General features: G+C 46.2%; 1 protein-coding gene across 1 annotated transcript in view; it reads right to left on the bottom strand.

The window, feature by feature from the left end:
- crocc2 (ciliary rootlet coiled-coil, rootletin family member 2) overlaps window positions 1-22,545 on the bottom strand; it is a 34,392-nt gene that overhangs the window by 8,806 nt on the left and 3,041 nt on the right. The window contains exons 4-23 of the mRNA XM_036521203.1: window positions 14,805-14,969; window positions 14,544-14,627; window positions 13,961-14,067; window positions 12,611-12,755; window positions 11,877-11,983; window positions 11,102-11,308; window positions 9,600-9,696; window positions 8,606-8,695; window positions 7,531-7,719; window positions 6,931-7,130; window positions 6,404-6,586; window positions 5,749-5,893; window positions 5,215-5,361; window positions 4,745-4,975; window positions 3,761-3,954; window positions 3,204-3,331; window positions 2,565-2,734; window positions 2,235-2,414; window positions 1,979-2,113; window positions 1,701-1,844 (exon numbers count right to left, since the gene is read on the bottom strand). Coding sequence (XP_036377096.1) covers window positions 1,701-1,844; window positions 1,979-2,113; window positions 2,235-2,414; window positions 2,565-2,734; window positions 3,204-3,331; window positions 3,761-3,954; window positions 4,745-4,975; window positions 5,215-5,361; window positions 5,749-5,893; window positions 6,404-6,586; window positions 6,931-7,130; window positions 7,531-7,719; window positions 8,606-8,695; window positions 9,600-9,696; window positions 11,102-11,308; window positions 11,877-11,983; window positions 12,611-12,755; window positions 13,961-14,067; window positions 14,544-14,627; window positions 14,805-14,969 — 3,048 coding nt within the window. The remainder of the gene's footprint in view (window positions 1-1,700; window positions 1,845-1,978; window positions 2,114-2,234; window positions 2,415-2,564; window positions 2,735-3,203; window positions 3,332-3,760; window positions 3,955-4,744; window positions 4,976-5,214; window positions 5,362-5,748; window positions 5,894-6,403; window positions 6,587-6,930; window positions 7,131-7,530; window positions 7,720-8,605; window positions 8,696-9,599; window positions 9,697-11,101; window positions 11,309-11,876; window positions 11,984-12,610; window positions 12,756-13,960; window positions 14,068-14,543; window positions 14,628-14,804; window positions 14,970-22,545) is intronic.

The following is a 22,545-nucleotide window of genomic DNA, read 5'->3' as shown; positions in this document are numbered from 1 at the left end:
CAGCACTATCACAGGGAAACAGTACTGTATCCATGGCAAAGTTGTCCCCATATTTAAAAAAAACTGTAAAAAAATCTGTATTTTCCCCTTGGTGGCATAAGTTAGTTTTTCCATTGCTAAGCAGTTAGAAAGGCTGTTAAACCAATGTCCCACTGTAGGTGCCTCAGTGCTCTTCCAGGCGGTTGCAATACAGTGTTTAGCCTGAAGTGAGCATAAGATGACTTTTTATTTGCACCAGACTGTGTTAACTCAGGTGGGAGTAGTCCAAGGATGAATACCTGAGGGCAGACAGGCAGCTCAATAGAGATAATATCAGATATAGTTTGTATGACCTTTTCCCAGAATTTTTAAATTTTTTGGGCAACTTTTTTGGGCAGTGGAATAATGTGCCCTTTTCTAGGCCACACAAAGATCAGGATTATTATTACCAAAGCGATGTAACAGGGAGGGAGTTATGTATGTATGCATAATCCATTTAAATTGTATCAGTTTAAATCTGGTGTTGATAGTCTGGCTTTGTGCTTCTTGGCAAACTTTCTTCCAGTCATCTTCAGAGATTTCTACATCTAAGTCGCTAGACCACGCCAATCTATTGTTGTCTGAGGATTCTTTAGATTTGTCTGCAATCATTTTATACAGAAGGGAAACCTGGCCACGACCTTGAAGATGATCTAAGATGGTCTTTTCAAGGCTAGACAGAGGTCTACGAGGGGACTGTTTAAGTGCTGTTAAAATGTAACCCCTAATTTGTAGGTATTTGAAGAAATGTTTTGAAGATATATTGTAAATTCTTTGCAAATCATCAAAACTATAAAGTAGATCATTGTCGTTATACAAATCCACAGCTTTGCTAATCCCGCTCTCTGCCCAGGATCTAAAGGCAGGGTAACCTCTGCCTGGAGAAAATCTACGGTTTCCCCAAATTGGTGTAAAACCTGATATATCTGACACTGTATTTAAGTGTGCTTGTATTTTGTACCAGACTCTAATAGTATTCCTGACAAATTGGTTATGGGTATCTTTTAACAGGTTTTTCAATGTATCAGAATTTAGACTTAGCTTTAGGGGTAATGGAGATTTAGTGGCATATTCTATTGTGATCAAGGTGTTGTAGGATCATCTGAGAACAAGTGCATGGCAGCTCTAATCTGGGCTGCCCAATAATACCAGAGAAAGTCTGGAACTTGGAGTCAAGTAAGGTAAGTCTAGGTCTTGGGCGTTTATTATTCCAAATTAGTGTTAAGTTAGTTATTAATTCTTTCAACCTAGGGAATAAATTAGATGGGGGTGTAAAGGAATGGATTGGAATAGGTATAAAAATTTTGGTAGAACATTCATCTTAACAATATTGGCACAGCCAATTAAAGAAATGGGAATGTCTGACCATCTTTCAAGGGATTTTGATACAGATGTTAAAATTGGATTATAGTTCTCTGGAATTAGGTCATTTATGTCTGGAGTGACTTTTATTCCCAAATAAGTGAAGCCACCAGGCGAATTATGAAATGTATTCACTACTGGTGGATTGTCTCTTTCAGTCTTATTAAGATACAGAATGTTAGACTTCGTGTTATTCACCTTGTAACCAGCAATGCTCCCAAAAGACTCCAATATGTTTGTAAGTGTTGGTAGGGACTGTGCTAGATGTTTTAAGATCCATGGCAAAGTGTCTGAAAGCGGGGAGGTCGACGGGGACTCACGTCCTGGAGTGCAGCCTCCTTCTGCTGGGCTTGCTCCTTTGCCTGCTCAGTCAGGTTCTGCACCACTGACTCATGCGAGCTCAGGGACTCCTCGAACCGTGCACGCAGCTCCTGCAGCTCAGAGCTCGTGCTGGCAACGGTGTCCTAAGAAGAGATGGACAGACGTGACATCACAGTCCCCCCTCCCCCGCGGCATTACATTCATGCTTTCCTGATGGGGGGAATCCACAACACCAATAAGACCCTCCAGGGGGTGCCCCCCAGGCCTCCCAGCTCACCTTGTGCTGCTCCTCTCGGCTCAGGGCCTCTCTCTTCACACGCTCCACCTCCATGCCCATGGCGGCCAGGTCTTGCTGCGCTGCCACCAGCTTTTCTGCTAGGACAGCCTTCTCCGCCTCCTTCAGGGACAGGGCCTGCTGACACAGGGAGGGGGCAGTGTGCAGTGCGTAGCGCTGGAGAAAAGGGAGAGCAGCCGTCTTTGGCTAAGGCTGCGCCCCCTCCGAGTTCTCCCGGCCCACGGGGTGGAGCACGAACCTGCTGCTTGTGGCTCTCGGCCTGCAAGAGGCTGTCATCACAGTCCTGCTGTAGTCTGGCCAGCTCCTCCTGCAGCTGCTCCCGGTCGGCCCGTCCGCGTGCGCGCAGCTCCTCGCACTCCCGCCGCAGCTGCTGCTCCACCAGCTCCCTCTGCACAGTCAGATCTGCGCGCAGCTGCTCCTGCAGACAGGGAGGAGGAGGGGCCCGTTTCTGTCACACGCTGACACAAAAACCCTGTGTAGCAAGGGGCCGTGACAATGCAGCAGTCGCTGTTCTTTCTCAAAGGATTTCAACTCATGCGCTTACATGCACGTCTTCCCTCCAAAGTACCTTGTCCCTGCGCTCAGCTTCCAGCTGCTCCTGGTGGCTGCGCTCGCTATTACTGAGGGACAGCTGAGCGTCCCTCTCTGCCTGCGCCAGCCTGCCCTCCAGAAGCTCCCTCTCACAATCTGCACGCGTGGCTTGGCGCTCGGCCTCCCCTCGTGCCTGCGCCACCTCACCTAAGAACACAAACACACATACATACACAGATTCACACACAAACATCAGTCGCATAGCAACACTGTCTTATACCATTGTTACAGAACTGTTCAGCAATGCAGAATACTACAACACTGAACTCTGGACCTAGCGACTGTGTTCATATTAGGGATGACGCCTCTACACATCTCTTTAAAATAATGAATCCCATCCTTCATGGGATATATGGAGTTAATCAAATGGATCGTTAGAGATTCCATCGGGACTATGGCTCATGTAATCAGAACCCAATTACAGTTCAATTTTTGACCATCTGAAGTCCCTGTGCACCGAGTGGCAATTCACACTTTATCTAACTGCGCTGCTCGGCTATCATCATCTGCTCTCCCTCACATTCACGTCTGTCAGAGCAGGGCGCATAGCTGCGGCAGAACCTGGGGCAGAAATACGGCCATTGGAGAGGCCACACTGCCGAGGCTCGGTACTCACACGTCAGGGCTTCGTTAGCCTGCAGCAGGCTCTGCCGCTCCCCCTCAAGCTGGGCACGCTCCCCTTCCAGCACTGAGGCCAGCTCCTGGCCCTCGAACACCGCTGTCTCCAAGGATTCCTTCTCTGCCCTGAGACGAGTGCACAGAGACAGCTTGACCCCTGCTAACCTGTTGCCCTACAGTTTCACACTACTGCAAATGTTAGGGATAGGCTGCAGTGAGTGGTTAGAGTGCTGGATCTGAACATCACAGGTTTTAGTCCAAGGCTGGATAGTGTTGTAATCGGTCCAGTAAAAATCCAGCTTTGTGGAATATGTAAGGTATTAAAATGGAAAATGTAATAATACTGTAAGCAAGTCTGTACTCAGAAAATAAATGGATAGCATGATGCCATATTTTGAAATGAAAGACCCCTTAAAGCACATTTTTCCCATGAAATCACCCAAGTTATGACTCTGAGTAACTTGTTAAACACTATACACATTAGCATCCTCTTGCATTCTTGCCTCCTTTGCATTACTGCAGTAGAGTCTCAATTTGTCACGCAGGTTCACGCACCTGAGAGCAGCCAGCTCCTGAGCCAGTCCCCTGGCCTTGCGCTCAGCCGCTGTCAGCTGGACGCCCAAGCTGGCCTTGTCCTTGGCTAGCTCCTCTCTCTCCCGGGCCCCTCTCTGGAGGGCTGTGGCCTGGCTCTCTACCTCCCTCCGGCTGACAGCCAGCTGCTCCGACAGGGCCTGCCTCTGTCTGCTCGCCTGTGCGCACACACACGCACACACACACACACACACACACACACAGCACACACACAAATAATAAACAAAGTCACATACAGATACACACATAACAAAAAGTCAAACACGGATACACACACACACACAGACACAGTCATTTATAGACACACACACAAACACATCCTCGCACACATCTCACATACACACACACACATACAATAAACAAAGTCATATACACATGCACACACACAACACACAGTTATATACGGATACAGACACACACATACACACATACACAGACACAACAAATGGCGTCACGTACACATATACACACACAGACTCATCTATAGATGCACACACACACACAGTCATCTACAAAAGCAAACACACACCTTTACGAAAGCACAGAGTATAACAGGACTCAAAGCCGAGACTGCTGCACAAAAATTTACACACAGACCACCAGTGAGCAACATCAGTAAACAGCTGGTGCAGACCTGCGCTCAAGCTGTTCTCAGCCTGAACACAATCAGATCAGTACATGGTTCTGCTCCGTTCATTTCATCATGTCCAACTCACATTTACACATCAGGACCCCAAGCCTCCACCTGCTTCCCTAGTTCCTCATAAAAGCCCAGACCAGGGCCATCTAACAAATCCCACATCCAGATAGAGCAGGAGGTGTTGAGTGCAGCGGCAGATGTATCAGATCTCTCTAACCGGCTGTTAACGTGGCAACAGGGCCCGTAAATGTGCTGAAAGTCGTGGATCTCCGGCGGCGTGTCTCCCAGGTGGCGGGAAGGGGGCTGACCTGTGCGTGCTGCTCCAGGGCCTGGGCCTTCTCCCTTTGCAGCAGGCTCAGTTCCCTCTCCAGGCTCTGCCGGGCCTCCTGCAGATGGCTCTGTGAGGCCTCCAGAGCTCGCTTCTCAGCACACAGGTCCAGCAGCTTCTGCTCCAGCCGCGCCGTCTCCTCCCGGGCCGCCGCCCTCTCCAGCTCTGCCTCCCGCCTGCGTTCCCCCAGTTCTACTTTCTCCGTCTCCAGCTGACAGTACACACACACAACCACACACACACAAAGAATCATGCAGGGACCATGAAACAGGACCCTGAGAGATGCCATAAAACAGTAAGCCTTAGAATGAGAATAGCAGTTTATGAAAGAGGATAGGAAATCTAGATATAGATCATACTCTCACAATGTTGGTACAGTGTTGTAACAATGTCAGAATGTAATTTGACTGTTGGAGAGTAAACTCAGGGTATGGAGCATCTCATTCTGACCTGCAGCAGAATGCGGCTGAGCTCCACCTTATCCTTGGCCAGCCCTTCACTCAGGGCCCCCATTTTGGCCAGGGAGTCTCGGAGGCCCGCCTCCTCGCTGTGCAGCTTGGCAAGGGCCAGCTCTTGCTCTGCATTCTGACACTCCACCTACAGAGGGCAGCACACCCACAGATTGGGCATATTCCATTCTCACCTGTGATGTAAGGTCATGTGACTGTCTTGAACCTGTTCGTTTAGGACCCTCTGCGATGAATAAAAATTATTTCTCAAATAGTCCAAGTGGAGTCTAGGGATGGGTTTGGATGGCTCACAAGAGATCTAAACATTCGTGGAGTGAAGCAGTCTAATGTGACCTGGACATCTGTTAATCACAGGACTGTGACCATGAATTTTTGCAGAGTACCTGTCAAAAATCCAGTGGATACCATTGTTGAGCATCATGACTCAGCTGGGAGCTGTGTGCATAACTTTCATGTTTCAGATTAGACACTAAAACCGCTAAGGCCAATCCCTACCAACAGGACTGAGACCTACCTTGCTGAGTGCATGCACTAAGCTGGCTTTCTCATCCTCCAGCACCTCCTTCTGTAGAGTAACTTGATTCAGAGCCTCCTTCACTGCCATCAGCTCCTTCCGCAGGTTCGAATGTTGCCCCTCAAGCTGCGCTAGGCTCTTCTGTCTGCAACACACATGCACGCACAAACACACATATGTACTTAAGTACACACACAAAAGCACTAAAACACACAAAGGCACACACACAAATCACAGCAACAACTTCTTCTCTCCCTTTTAGAGAAACCATCTGGTCATCAGGACAGCAGCATAGAATTCATAAATACAAGCACACGCACAAGCACACACATACACATACACATCCTCATTTATCCCTTTTCAAGAAGTAGGAAGGAAACGTAGGAAAAGGTCAAATCTGAGCTCAAAATATTGTTTTGAACCGCTCGAGTTCTGGAACGCGTGTCCTCAGTTAATGCCGAGCAAACCAGATTCCTGCAGTGAGATGAAAACCAAATAAAAGCTAAAAGTAATCCATTGCTTACTTTAGCAGGGTCCGTTTTTATACAATGTCATCTGGGCTGAGCGCGGATCTAAAGATGACATGTGTTGCTGATCACGACTCCAAACAAACAACGAAATGGGAGAGATTGTGCAACCCCCTCCCCTGCCATACCCTCTGTCAACCTCTGCACGAGCGAGCTCCAGCTCCCTCTCCAGGTCATCGCGCTGCCGCTCCACGATCTCTCGCTGGCGCTGGAGGTCCAGGCTGGAGCTCTTGAACTGCTCTAGCTCGGCCTGCTGGGAGCTGAGCTGCTGGTTGAGGCTGAGGATCAGCTTCTCCAGGCTTCCCTTCTCACTGTGGCAGACAGCACGCCCCATCCCATCACAAGGGGGCACTGTGTTCAGTTTCCAGTGCAATGGTGCCCACTTCAAGTACCATTTTACCACCATGATGAAGCATGCGTATACAATACATTCCAAGGATTTGCAGTCAGTCTGCATACAAGCCTTACTTGGAGCAGGCTTAATTGTTAATACATGTTGTCTTTCCAGAGGATACATGCTACATTTAAAGTACAGTTTGATTTAAAGTTCATGTCTTCATTCATTCATTTTTTTGGACTACTCAAATGACATGTTAACTGAATGACGAGCTAAGAAAACGCCAGTGGAGCCGCAGAGGGTTGTATCATCCTGTACCTGGCAACAGTATCCAGTGAGGAGCGGTACCTCTGACCATCTCTGCGGCTCTCCTCCAGCACCCTTTGGACCTGCTGGCTCTCCTGCTTCAGCTCCTGGACCTTTTGGTCCAGCTCCCTCCGCTCGGCATCCCCCACCTGCAGCTGTCTGCGCAGTGTACTCGCCTGCTCCTGGCCTGCCTCAAGCCGCATGCGCAGCTCCTGTGAGGGTAACCGGGGCCTCAGCTCACCGAAACCTTCCCCCAGCATCCATCCACAGTCCTCGCCAGGCCATTCACATTCTGCACCTCACCTTACCTCCGGGCTTGTGGATTATGGGGCTGCTTTATCTGTTTCAGCAGCAAATACTAAAGTCCAGCCAACAATGTCAGCAGCTCTATCTAAGCTTTCAGCAGTACATTAGTCTAATCCCTTCTTGCCACTGAGCCAAGGAAGGAACACTAATTGGACAGCACTGTAAAATCAGCACGGTGAAATGGTCACTATGCGCTTCAGTTTAACACTCTGTTCTTTCTGTGTGTTTCAGACTAGGCAAAGCAAAAATATAGCACCTTTAGCCCATGTTTGGTTGGGCACCCAGAGCGGTGGCACCATCTCTGACCTGCACTTGAAGCTGCCGCCGGGATAGGGCGCTCTGCACCACCATCAGGGTATTGTCCCTGCGAGAAGGGGAGGGACTGCGCCGAGGGGAGACAGCACGGGTGGGGGAGGGGGAGGGGGAGAGGCGACAGGACTCTGCTCCCTCGGCAACACCTTCAGAGACGCTGTTGTCACTGTCTCCACGAGCCAGCTGAGTCATGACGGACAGACGGCACGTGAGGGACGTTGACAGAGGGAGGGAGAGACAGAAACACTACAGATTATACAACTAATTTATCTAACAAAACATCTGTGCACGTAGGAAGATAGGCTAGAACGTCAATTATTTTTCAGCAGCACACATGAACATCAAAGCACCACTAGATGTGAAGGGAAGGCAGAGGGTGAGTTTAATTCAAAAGATTTCAATTGAGATTCTGAGTTGTGCTCACAGGGCAGGAAGTCCTCTCCCTTAATGGTATGCATGAAATCATTAGCATTACAAACAAACATCACAAGTGAGAACTTCTCTGTTTGTTGGTGGAAAAAGATTCAGATGGGTGCGGCACAGATCCATTGGTCTTTATTTCATATGAATGCATAAACCTAATCACGTGTCCTTTAGCAGCCCATACTAATGATATGGAGATTGACCACAATGTGAAACACCAGCTTTGAACGATTTTGTGAACAGGCAACCTGTGTTATCAATGAGCATTAAAGATTTGTCCAGAGTGCTGTGCAAGAGAGACCAACACACTAAATGACATCACCATGCATGTCACTACTGCTTAAGCAAGGTGTTGTGTTCGAGTGTAAGGAAAAACTCCTCTAGGACCAGTTTTCATTGAACTCAAGAACTGGTTTTAACTTCAGTACAAATTTTTTGTATGAAAGCACAATGTAATTACAGGGCTGAGGGAAACAGACTGGGAGAATACTGCTATACTGGTTCAGACCATTCATAATGAGGGTGAATATGTATAGGACTGCTCTGCGACTGGTGCATTTTCAGTAATAAGATCCTAGACAGTTAGCCTGGTTGAACATGGAAATGACAGCTATGACAGAGAGACAGTGAAAGGTGTAGGCCTGACCTGTGTGATACTGTGAAGGATCTGCTGAAGGCTGTCAATCTCCCTGCGGAGCGCCACCATCTCAGACCGGTCCTCAGCCTCCCTGGTCTCCTGTGTGCAGAGAGACATTACATTACATTACAGTACATGCATTACAGTACATGCTCTTATCCAGAGTGATTTCCACCACCATATAACATATGTGTCCATTCAAATTTAAACGAGCAACAGTGTCAGACCAGACTAACAACACTCCCAGACCAGTGAGTGTGATCTTAACACTATTCAAGTCCTACCACAAACCCTGTTGTATACTACGATACAACAGTCCCTAGAACACAGAATACAAAATACGTCACAATACTGCACGTAAGATAAAATACTAAAGGTAGCAAGTGTTAGGGGGCAGTGACTGAAGTGGGACCAAGATGCAGTCTGAAGAGGTGGGTCTTCAGTCTGTGTCGGAAGATGGCCATTGATTCCGCTGTCCTAACCTCCGTGGGGAACTAGGAGGAGGAGATGACAGAGCTGAGAGATTGCATGTAAAGAGAGAAGAGGAGGGGGCCAAGTACAGAGCCTTGAGGGACACCCATAGACAGGATATGGGGTCTAGACAACCCACCATTCTAAGATACCCTAAAAGAGCATCCAAAGAGGTAGGATTCAACCCGAAGGAGAGCGGTGTTGGGCGATCCCCAGTATAGCCAGGGCGGAAAGAAGTAGAGTGTGGTTGCAGAGAGGTCTTGAAGAATCAAGACTGAAGAGTGGAAGGAAGTTCTGGCTGATTGAAGAGCCTCAGTAATGGAGAGTAGGGTAGTCTCTGTGGAATGACCAGCCCTGAAGTCAGACTGAAAAGGGGCGAGAAGGTTATTTAGTCTGACACTCAGTCTCCGGCACCTTGGAGCCTCCCCTGACAAACACCAGACAGCTGTCGCGACACAAAGCCGACAGGAAAGCGGTGGAGTTTATCAAGTGCCCAGATCCAGACTGACAATCCCCCACCCCACCGTCTCACCATCCTGCTCAGACTGGTTCTCAGGGTGGCCAGTCCCTCCTCCTTCTCACTGTTCTCCCCTCTCAGCTGTTTCACCATGTCGGTCAGCTCCAGAATCCTGCACAAACACACATCTCAGGTCAACAGACATCTCGCTGATTATGCTTCCATTAAAAGTAAAATTAAGGCTTAATATACATAAAAGACTGATATGCAATTCAACAAATGGTTTCTAATCACAATCTATGAATCTATTGAAATGGACACCACTAATCTAAACACTCATTAAGCAGCCTGGAACCTGAGCTTCTAATCATGGTTCCCACCACAAAAGAGACACCATTGCTTCACTTTTGCTAATACAGAATGTGATTGTTTCATGCGTACATGGGACACTACAAAAACACAATGCTGAAAAAAGCGAATTCATTATGTTTATGCTCTAATATCACAGTGAAGTACAGTAAAACATTTTTCATTTTCAAATTTCCAGCAGAAACGGAGGTCCAGGATGCTTTCAATCCAATAGACTGTACAGTGAATTACTAAAACTACTGTGTTACAGAGAGCGGATTTTATTTGCTGTATCAGCCATTTTATATTAGACTAGTTTTAGCAATGCAGTCAATGTTGCTTTTTTCTTTTAAGAGTGTAACATAGTATTTCATAGCATCGAATGTTGGTCTTAGATCTAACAATTTCATTGGATAGACATGTCAGCTAAAGCTCCCTTTTTTCTGAAGCTTTTTGGCTAAAGAACATAGGCAATAGTAGACCTTCTGATCATACAAGAAGATTGATTTTCCTGTAATATTAACTGGGTTCAATTCAGAAAAAAAGATCAAACAGCCTTTGAATTTAACCTATATCATCTCATTCAAATGAAATTCCATTATATACCTATTAAACAATAGCAATACCAGGCTGATTTGATCCTATTGAGCCTATTGAGCCTATTTTCTTCCATAGTTGTCATATTTGTATGAAAGAAAATGTTCCATGATTGAAGTTCTGGTATTGGGATACATTATAGGACTCAGACAGAGAAGCATGCCTTTGATTTGAAACATTGTCATTAATGCATACACTTCACAATAATTTCATACAAAATGCATAAGCTCAGCCTTTTAAAGATCAAAATAGAAAGCTCTGACTCTAATAAAAAAAGCACTTTGCTTGAAAATATCTACCATGGAAGGATGTAAATATAGAATGCGGCAATAATTTCAGAATTAAAGACAAAAGTTTACAACGTATGGGAAAGATATAAAGTTCAATAAGCTGCCAGTATTGTTAAAATTCTTCTTGTTCTATCCATCAGCCTAGCTTCCCAGGGATGATGAAAACATCAGGTGCTTCGAGCAAGAAGACTTCGACATTTCGTTACAACTGTGCTGAGAACAGGCAGCCAACAAAGGCCTTTTAGACCGGGCTGAAAGTCTGGTGCTGTGTACAGGTGAGTCAGACAGAGACAGAGAGAGAGAGAAAATGAGAGAGACAGACAGACAGACAGAGAGAGAGACCTGGAGCTGAGTTCTACTTTCTCTGCATCCCAGCACCCCTGCAATTGCATGGCTTCCTTCAGCTTGTCTCTTAGCTGCTTCTCCAGCGCAGACACCTCCATTCCATTGGGGGCATTCTGCTGTGGCAGGGTCGTCTCCAGGCTCATACAGACTGTGTGAAGGCGGCGGTTCACGATAACACATTCCACACGCATATCAGAGAGACTCCTACAGGCAAAGTAGACACAGAAATACAGCTAATGTAGCTAATCACCTTTCAAAATTGATATCCTTATATTATCAATAAAAAGTAACTCTTTTGCAATCTCATACTCATGTCTTAATAGTATCACTGGAAAACAATCTTGTTTGTAATGGAAAAACAGAGGACCCCCCAAAACAGTAAGGCATTCATCCAAGACCCTCTGAAAAACTCTTTGAACCTTTCCTTAAAAGAGCTTCAAACATTATCATCTGAGTCAACGTGTTGAGTAATCCACATTACAGCAAATTACTCAACAATGATCACAGCATTCAAACATGACATGAGCCAACTCTTCAACATCCAACTCTCCACTGATGGATGGCTTCAATGAGGACCGAGGGGCACCGTAAACCATTACTTCTCAAAAGGGAAACACAGACCAGAGGAACTCAGTAACCCCATGACCCGATCTCCTTTCATCCGATGTGGGTATAAATTACCGGCGTTGGGGGAGGAGGGGACTGGAGTGTAAAGGAGTGGGGTGATGTTGTAATTCACGGGCTTGGACAGCTGGCCGTCTGCCATGCTCACCTGTCAGTGGATGCCCTCAGCTGGGCGAAGCTGTTCCGCAGAGAGGCAGCCTGGCGCCACAGCGCTCGAATGCGGGCTTGCTCGCGGCCCAGCCGGGAGGCACACGCCTGGAGAGGGAGAGGGTTGGAGGTTTTGGGGTAAAGGGTTGTGGAGGGTGACAGGAGACAGGAGCTTATTATCCAGCGGGCCTAGTGGTAGAGAGCACTGCAGCTGCAACAGGGGCCTCTAATAGCACCACAACAGCAGCAGGGGTGCCACGCTGCAGCGCTAGCCATGTCCTGAGCACAGGGGTAATCATGCTAACACGGTGCTCCCTTTTCCCTACGACTGCAGAGAGCCAGGGGGCATTCATTTACAGTATGTTGCATCAGTGTCTGAATCTTGCCAGATGTTTGCACTGTCCAATGATTTATTTCTTTTTTTAATGACTGGAATGTTTTCACAGAGATCAACTGGTGGGAAAATCACAACAAAAATTTAAACAAAGAATTGGGACTGCACAGGGACTACAGATGCAAATTTGCTACATTGCTAAATCTGGTGCAACTAATGTGTTGTGCATGGTCCCTTGTTAAATAAATTAATAAACTAACCTAACTAAACTAAACTACACTAAAAGCAGGTCTAAGAGTAGAGTGCTCCACAGCTTGCTTGATATGATTACACTGTGGTTCTTCGCAAAAAGCTTTTTGATGAGCTGGGAGATCTGGCTCAACCCGCCCCCAGACTCTCACCTCCTGCTCCTGGCGCAGTCGGGCATCTTTCCGGTCAGCCTCCTCCCGGGCCTTGCGCAGGCTCTCCGTCAGCGCATGGTTGGTCACACCAGCTTGCTCCAGCTGCTCTCGGAGCAGGGCGTTGACTTGGCTGAGGCCAGCGCACCTGGGGAACACACGTTCTCATTACAAGGTAGCAAGGGACAGGCTGGCACCCGCACCTGTCAGCTGCCAACAAACTCACTCCCTTCCATTGCCCAGCCCCTATATCATTAAAACATTTACTGCCTTATGAATCAATGCCTCAGATCCAGCCCTGCCAGCAGCATTTACAGAGTCAATATGGGTGACAGTTTTATAAAGTTAATGTCAGCTATGTCCTAATTTCAACCAGCTTTCCTTGTCAAGTTCTTTACAGAAATGTTTACATCATTCACCCACTTCTCCCTCATTACTGTAAACTGTATAAGTGATTTGGTGCGGAGGAACAGGAACTGAACATTATTTACTCATAGGTAAGTGTTCTCATGGAGATCTGAGGTTCCACACAGGGTTTGAGGGTGTGAGGTGAAAGATGACTCTTCTCAAAAGCTGGCAGAGTGACTGGATACAGAGTCTCAGGGGTGGTATACCCTCGCACATCGGGCGGGGGGGGCCTTGTGCGTTTCCAGGATCAAAGGAGCTCCCCCACGCTGCAGGCAGGTGTCTTATGTCATGTTTTTGAAGCGTGGGGCGCACTGGTGTTGAAGCGCAGTCAGGTGGTGTCGGTGCTGCAGAGATGGTAGCCCTCACAAAAGAGCTCAGAGTGGGGGGCTTGGGGCCATGAAGCAGAGCGGGCTTGGCACAGGCCCACATCTGCCACACCATTTCAATTAGAGAGCTGCAGCCATAAATCAGAAGCCTTTAAAGGACAGCTTCAGGTGCGGAGGTCAGCCATGCTCAGTGTGAGGCACCGTTAAAGCTCTTTGGTGGGCAAGGCCAAGAAGGCCCACTAATTAACTTTGACAAATTGGATGCCAAAACTGTCTCCTAGGGCCAGCCCACTCCCCGCTTCCTTCAAGTGTGGGTCTGGGAAACAGGCAGGCAGCCAAGTGGTCCACGGGGATACTGTGCCACACATTTCTCATAAACTGTTCGCCTTCTTCTTTGAATGTCATCAAAAAGAAAGATCAAATGCTATGAGAACTATTCATCAAATTTCTTTTTATTATGCTCTGTTGAGTCCAAATGAGGTGCTTTTGCAGGTTGGAGGGGGTATTTTTTAATGCTAGTGCAAATATTCCCACAATACAAATATGCTGTTTGACTCTTCTTTCAATGGGATTACTACTACTACTGGCTTCCCAGAATGCCACTTGGCGAGCTTCCCACCTCTTCTGTTCCTCCTCCAGCTGAGAGAGCTTGCTTTGAAGGTCTGAGCTATGCTCCTGCTCCGCCAGGCGCAGGCGGCTGGCCGATGAATCCAAGTGGACCTGCAACTGGACCCAACCAAAACACAAGGTGACTCACCAACAATCAAGCCGCCTTAAATGAAAGCTTTAAACAACCTGTCAATTCAAGAAGAGACGCCCTCTGTAAATCAAAGTTGTCAACACTCTAGCCCCCTAATACAGTACCAGGTTACGTAAAGCAATGGTCAGATTCAAATTTTTCATCGTGCTGAAGCTCTAGGGCAGAATACAAATTTGAGGTAAAACCCACTGATTATATTTGTGAGCAGTTACAAGCTTTTTGGTCAAGATGAAGGCCTTCTAATTTTTCACTGACAAGTGGGTTGAAATCTTAATTTACATTCAAACCTTGTGTTGATTGCAGCATATAAGAACATTCAAAGAGCCTTAAATAAAATTTACTATTTTCAGGAAATAGGATTTTGCATTTACAGCGGTGAGATGCATGGCTGCATTATACATGGCAGGTGCTGCTCACTGAGTTGTCATTTCTCCTCACTTACTGAGAGTTTGAGCTTCTCTGACTCTGCAGTTTTCTCCAACACCTGCTCCTCCAGGTCACCACACCTCTTCTTGTACTGGAGCACCTGGAAGAGTCTCAAGCTGTCAGACATCACAGGCAGCTGCGTTGGCATTATTGTATGTGAACAATGCATGCAAATGACAGAATAGCCTCACGTCAGAGTTACTGGGACTGTAAATACTGCATGTGGTGTGATACAGCAGTGTGAGTGGGCATGTGTTGAAGCTCTGATCTTTGATACCTTGGCCTGCAGCTTCTGGACCAGCTGTGCCTGCCTCTGCTGGCCCTCCTGGAAGGCCTGCAGCTTGTGCCTGTAGGCTCGCTCTTCGTCCAACAGCCTGCGATGCTCTGAGGATGCAGCGTCGCCATCAGAGTCCTGCGACTGAAGCGCCAGCATCCGCTCCAGCTACAAGGGGGTGAGGGGGACACGCTAATTGATGGGTGACCTCTGACCCTGGTGAGGCTGTTAACTACTCTGAAGCATGAATTATTCGCACAGCACATGGCCATAAAGGCAACGTGCTGAAAGAGAGTTACTGTTAAACGGCCATTGCAAATACAACGTGCAACGCTGTGAGATGCTTGCAAGTTACTTGCAGGATGGTATAGCTGCAGTAGGGGACTGAAGCCCTTCATTTTCCATGGTTTCCCATGCCACGTGGTGTGCCTCATGCAACGAAAGCCTGCAAACCTTAAGGAATGCTAAGGTGCAAAATGACAGCTAAATTACACTCATGCCCACCAAAATCTTGACACAAATGTACTCAGAATTATTGCCATCTGAATGACTTGGTTTGATTTGGAACAGTTAAAACTGGTGGAACTTTGGGTTTCACCGCATTAATTACATCTTACAGCATAACAAACTATAATGATATTCACGGGTGAGGAGGGTGTGATAGTATATTCACTCCCTCTAGTAAGACATCTTTGAGACTTTTCTTTATTCAAAACTCCAGACAGATCTCCAAACTCTGAGGTAGATCCCTCACCTTGGAGATGGGGAGGCTGTATTATAAGCCTCACGGCCAGCCTGGAGGCTGTGCTGGAGGGACTGGTCAGACTTGTTTACTATTCACATCCTCTTTCTCCCCTGTCTATCCTCCAACCCAGAGTCAAGTAACCTCTCCTCCACTCCTCCCCCCTCCTTCCTCTCTCCACCCACTCCCTCCTGGTGCCAGATACCCCTGTCCTTGTTAACACAAACCACATGTTCCAAGGGGACTGGCTACAACACTGCTCGCCTCTGATAGCAACTGCTGATTTCTGCCTTTGAGAGAGAGAGAGAGAGAGAAAGAGAGAGGAAGAAAGAGAGGGAGAACCTCCCAATCCCTCCAATCCCCCCAACCCCCTGCCTCCCTACCTCATCTCTACCTCTGGTCCTTAATCTCTCCAACAGGCTCAATAAGCAGCCAGGACAATGGCCTCACTGTTCAACTCTGGAGCCAAGAGCCGGCTCTGCACTAATAAAACATTTCAAATGGCCATTTCAAAGGTTTATTCCGCCAATTACAAAAAAGACAAACTCACACCCGGCTCCACAGCTTTAACCATTTTCGGGTTGGAGGCTCAGGAGAACAGAGGGGAGTGTTTTATTGCCCATTGTCAAGGGAGTTGCTTTTACAGACTGAAGGGAGAGCAGAAACATGATGGACAATAAAAGGCGAGCTGGAACAGCTGTATTGTAAGGGACTCAAAACATCTGCACACAGCAGCACCAATTGTATTTCAGTCATTACTTTCTAAGTGCCTTGGCATTTTTAGACTAATATTTAGCAGCAGTAGATGAAACAAGGTTAAAAGGAACTTATTTTTAGATGAAAAAACAAAAATATATGGCAATGATAAACATGGTTTTTACAGAGCTGCTAAAAAACACATTCAGTTCACAGCCAAGTAATCCTGGTAGAGTGATCCATCAGCAAGAAGTATACACCATCAGGACAGTTAGTCTGCATTTTCACTCTAGAACTGTATAAACAGAGGACAATTCAGAATATGCAACACATGTAAGCAAGTACTCACAAGCCTACCCTTGTGCTCCTTCAGTTTGTTAATGATAAAATACATTACTGTTCTGAAGTAATGGCCCTTTCAAGGCAAAAAAAAAAAAAAAAACTTCAATAAGTAACAGACTTCTGACTATAAACTCAGGCACCATCTTGATTCTCTTATTTTTATTCCTTTTTTTAATCATCTGAAAACTGAATTTAAGAACAATTTGGCACCATAGCAGTATTACACCATGTTTCCCAGCCTCAATTACACGCAGGAAAATGATATACTCCAATAACCAAATGATGTGGAGTGAACCTTAAATAGAGGAACAATAAATTTTAACCATACTACTCTTAAAATATAACAATGGAGAAAATCTTACAAAAATACAGCCCTCCAAAGTAATCATATTCATGTAATTGGTCTACAGTAAACGATGGATTTGTTGAGACTTGAATGAACTCAGCACTCTCTGACAACCAGGTAGAGGAAACTATTTCTTAACCACATGATGGTACATTAATATCTAGCGCCTTAGTTTTCTTCAAACTGTCTTTTCTCATAGGATCACCTGACTTTTCTGAGAGAAGCTTTAAAATAGTCCCGCCCTCCAAATATGTGACTTAAATAATTAAATTACCCCAAGGGGAATCATCATTGCAAACTTCCATGACAGGCAGGATCACATCATTCACTCAGGGCTATAATCCTTGGTTGAAATCATGTTCTTTTGTTTCTACAGCTATCTACTGTTGGGCATGTTTGAATAACAGCAATTATCCTGAGGAATGGTCTGTGAAATTTTTCACGTACTGTACATCTGCTATGCCATCTTAGTAACCCAATTGTCAAATGCACACTGTGTTAGTGCATGTGTGGTTCATAGTGCATAGCTGTGCTGCAGTCATGGACTTAACACTGTCCCATTATAACACTGCACCCATATATGTCATAGTGTGCCCTGTAGCTCAATCCATTCCTGGCATCACAAAGAATCACAAAGTCCTGCGCCACTATATCTATCATACTTTCATCGATTACATGATTTTAGATATCTAAGTTATTTTTACACGTTACTTCAGAAATTTGTAGTGTCAGTGAAGACTACCACTCGTTGACTGGGTGAAGCTATTGCATTTCTGGATTGTTCTACAAGAGCCAGCTGGACGAGTCTTAACAACCTTTATAAATATGAACTCCAGTTGCAGATGAGTCAGGAAAATAGGAGGTCACATCCAATGTTACATTCTTCAGGGAGCACAAACCTCAAGCATGACAGAACCTTGCCCAATCTGAAGAGGGATCTAAGGGCTCTGATGAGTGTGCTGAGTGTCATAGTCCTCCTCCTGTAACAGAGACCATGTGTACAGACTCAGTAGCTTCTACCCATCAGTCAGCTGGGGGCCCCATTCACGCCCCCTGCTCTGATCCAGGAGGATGTTCATGTCACACGCTCATGCATGCAAAGGGTGTTCTATCAGCGAGGGCTTTGTGCCAGGTCCCTATGCTGTGTCCAAAGAGGCATGGTTATTACAGCTGCTCCCAGGTCAACTGTAAAGCAGGGGACCAAGGCTGGACTGGATTAGCCATGCTCCACGGAGGACGCCCCCAAGGGGGCATTGTGACCGCCTGCTGCAGAGGTCCTCCCTCACTCTGCTCACATCATTAAACCTAATCGCCCTGCTCGCCAAGCGGGCTTGAATTCATAGTTCAGGGTGACACTCCCCTCCATCGGCAGCCATAAAAAAAGAAAGTGGCCAGCCGCACTCAGTCCTGCTGCCCAAGCAAGAGCTTGTTATGAGGCCATGCCATTTATGCACTTCTTTTGAATGTTCTCTCCCCAGCTGCCCCCGTGGTCCCCTAAAGAAAGTGAAACTGAATCCTTTTGCATGCCTGCTGATTGAGGTTGCCTACTGGCATTTGCAATAACAGTCAACATGCAACTTGCAAAGAAAAAGACAGCCTGAGACTGTTTTTTTTTATGTGGCCATATGGTTTCCAATAGCTCTTTTTTTTGGTATCTTCTGGTTCAACATGGGTTTAAGCTGTGAGAAGTTTTCTGCTTTCAAAATGTGTTTCACATTAGATTCTTATCTTATTTGATGTTTATGATTAAACCCCCAACTGTATTTTATCATTTGATAAATATGTCAAACTACTTTATGGAACAACAACACTTTGATTCATTGGCCAATAAGCATCAAGAGAACTATTTAAAAGGCCAGTTTGAAAGTTTTTTGTCAGAAGGCCGAAGTTTGCTCCAGATGTGTTCTAATTCAAATATCATGCACAGAGATGACAACTCGGTGTAAACCAGAGGTAAAATTGAATTATATCATCATAGATATTACATATTCATGAAAAAAAGTAAAGATATGTTACACAAAATGTGCTAAACAAGAGGTACAGAATAAATAAAATTCACAAGGTGGCCCGAAGAAAAATTCAATCTTTCAATCTTTTCAAAATCAATTATTTTACATTATATTATTTAGCAGATGCTCTTATTTCTTCAAAATATAAAGATGACTTTTGTCTTTTCTTAGCTTGGGAAATATTGCTGATGGTATTTCCAGCAGGTGAGGATTACATTTTCGTCCATTTTTTGCTAAACCACCATTCGTGCAATACCCAACCCCCCTCACCCCTCACCCGACTCCACTCTGAAAAGCAGTCCCAGGACAGGCTCATCAGAGGTCATTACTTTCCCCTCCTCTTCCATAGATTACTCTCCATTGTGATTCATTCCCTAAAAGGTAAGGCTCTTCATGTGATGTGCAGGCCGGGGAGAGTCACCTGCAACCACGCATGCACTCACAAAGACCAGCAAGGAAAGAGTTAGAGCCCTCAGTGTTTTTCCCTGGCTTGGACGAAACCCAGAGGCTTAATAAAGGGAATTAATGGAGTGCACTATCTGTCAGATTCCTAAACACAGCTGGAGCGGATGTCCAATCCCTCGCCCTGTACCTTACTATCCCACTCCAGCAATCTGCCTTCCCTCCCTTCATTTTCCAGCACCCCCTCTGGCGCTGGCTCCGAGAAGGAGCCCCAGCTGATTGTGAAAGCTGTTTATGTGTCGCCGGGGGTGATTACACAATGTGGGATGACAAACATGGCCGGGGCCTGCCCCGGAGTGGAGTGCGAGCGCGTTTCTGTGGCTCTCCTCTGGCCTCACAAACAGCTGCGGTGACAGGGCTCAGAGGCACGCAGTAGGACGTGGCTGAGGGCCAAGCTGTCATGCACATCTGGGCCCGTCAGCACCTTCCAGGCCACTGCTGCAGGGTCACGCAGGGTCCACTCAACAGAACCACCCCCAGCAGAGGACTGAGACTGGGCCTGGGTTTGAGGAGCTGAACCAGAACAATCTGGTTTGTATTCACATGCATTTGGACAAGAGTATTATCCATTTCTGGGATATAACAAAATGTGAAGATGATACATTCTGGTATTACAAGAACAGAGGCTGAGGTGGAAGTCGTCAATAGAGTGCCTGTATGGTGGGTGGAGGAATGGATATATGGTACAAACCAGCATTACATGGAGCCAGTAAGGAGTGGGAATATCACAAACCAAGCTTATGTGGTATCGCGACAGGGAAGTGAGATGTGGTAATAATAGGGTTTTAGAAGAGATGCGAGAATGAGCAATTCGTTCACATTTGTTCAGGATGGAGTATTTGCAGTGTGTACCGTATGATGGGCCTTTGCGAGAAGAATGCTAAGTAGCAGACTGAACTCGTTTTGTGACAGCTGACTAAGGGCGACGCCATGTCTGTGTTCTGCTCCAACTGCAGCATGGTAGCGTTAATGAATGGGTTTACAGGTACGTAGGCAAGAAAAACATATGAGACCTGCGGGAATGTGGGGACAGTAATACAATCCCTTTTTTCACCGTGGACAAATATTAGCTTGAACTATGTTTAACAGGGCATCATAAAAAAGAAACAAAAAAAAAACATAGATAAATAATAACAACACAAGAACTCCAGTATGTCTGGTTAAAAATGAGACCAATTAAGACTTTTTGGACAACTTAGTAATTTTAGATTTCACTTTAAATCAGGTGCTTTGAGGTACTATTGCTTGTAGATGACATATTCATCAATAAAGGCCACGAAAAAAGTGATTTTAAATCTCATTTGTCTTGCGTTCATGCCTGTGACACATTAAACAACAAAGGCTTATTTCTAATACTCTGTGTTGTTCGGGGCGGCTGTGGAGCTACATAATGTACACACATACAGCCACTTTGCCTGAGAAACTGCAAGCTGGCAGTCCTCCAAAGTCAACACAGGGGTCAGAGTTCATCCCAACTTGTTCTCTAATCTCCTGAGACAATCCAGCTTTGCAAACTGGGTCAAGGTTTGCTCGGGTTCAGGGGCAATTTTCACGGGTCACGAGAAATTTGCAACAACGCAACAGAGGAAGCTTTAAACCTGAGCAAGGCTCCAAGTCCCAAATGGGTCCCGTACCTCCATTGCGCTTTGGGACGTGCGCTTGCAGCCCGCAGAGAGATGGCTTTGCTTCTTCCCTGACAGCACTCCTTTTCTGTTTTTTAACATGCCACATTGCATCTGCTTCGGCTACATGACACTTAAGGACCGGGGGAGGGACAGCATCCAGATCAGAGCCTCACTGCTGGAGGGGTTCCATTTAGCTCTATAGAACTAATTAAAAAAAATGGAGAGAGGATTTCTTCAACATCTGGTGCAAAGTCTGACTGAAGAGGTCAAAGGGAACAAACCCATTTACCTCAAACCACAAGATTCCTTTAAAGTCTCCTCAGTCCTCAACAAGAATCCTGCTGGATGTTCAGTCAGGATTAATGAGAAATGCAATGTTCTCCAGATGGCCATTCTCAGTACTTCTAGTCATTCTACAGAGTATACTGCACATTGTTCAGTGCTAACCAGGGGGGATAATAGTGCTGAGCGCAGTATACAGGCTAGGTACTAAAGTATCTACCTGTCTAGCGTGCTAATAAATCTGTTGGAGACAACAGTGCTCAGAGAGAGCCAAGGGCGACATGAGGACACATGTAGATTCTTGGTCTGTAAACACTTTGCCTCATATATTCTGCCTCCCTTTGCCAAGAATTTTACATGAAGTACAAACACGACTATGAAAACACAGTATTATCACCCTAAGGTGAACTGGTTTGCCATTACAGCAGATACCTACTGTGGTCTGTCATGAAGCTCTTATATGCTGATTTTAGAGTTGAAATTAAATGCTGAGCACATAATCATGCTTGTCAGCAAAAGAGACAAAATTAAACCTGGGACTTCTGAAAAACAATTTCGATCATGTCTACATGGCTAACTGCGTACAGCAGGTTTAGCTACGTAGGCATTTTTCACTCACATGTTCCCAAGCCAAACCGTTTAGATAAGCCTGTGGCGCAACATACAGAAACATGTGGTGGACGTGTAAGGTTGCTGTCCTATGTATGTTAGATACGTGTTGCCTGAGAGCTTTACAGAGAGCGGACGAGAACACCATAACTGGCATCAGCCTTAAACGGAGATGACAAATGAAGCAGATCACGCAGGGGATATCTGATCCCCACAGCACTGCAAGTCCAGAGAGGGATGCAGGCTGAGAACAAGCATGCAGGGGAGAGAGTGGGGCAGAACTCTGGCAAAACTTGCCAAACACCAGCGCTGGGTGCACACCCCAGCTGGCCATGCTGGTATGTTGCTCCTAGACATTGGTTATCATAGCGCGTTAACACAGGAGCCTGCTTCCAGAAAAATGCAACCACGCAGCAAAAATGCCTTCTGACAATCCAAGGGAAAAGAAGCGAGCAGCTGGCAGTAGATGCAGGCTAAAGAGTGTTCTGGCTTGAAAACATCCTGATGACTCCGGGTGTTCCTGACCCTTCCACACGAACTGAATGCTATCAGAGACGGAGGGGACATATTCTCTCAGCAAGCCCTTTTACCTGAGTGCAGCCCATGCATGAAAAAAGCTGAAGGATATATT

The sequence above is a fragment of the Megalops cyprinoides genome, chromosome 2 (genome assembly GCF_013368585.1).
Source record: "Megalops cyprinoides isolate fMegCyp1 chromosome 2, fMegCyp1.pri, whole genome shotgun sequence".
Classification (NCBI taxonomy): domain Eukaryota; kingdom Metazoa; phylum Chordata; class Actinopteri; order Elopiformes; family Megalopidae; genus Megalops; species Megalops cyprinoides.
Note: the sequence above shows the minus strand (reverse complement) of the source record. Positions and strands in the feature narration are given on the sequence as shown.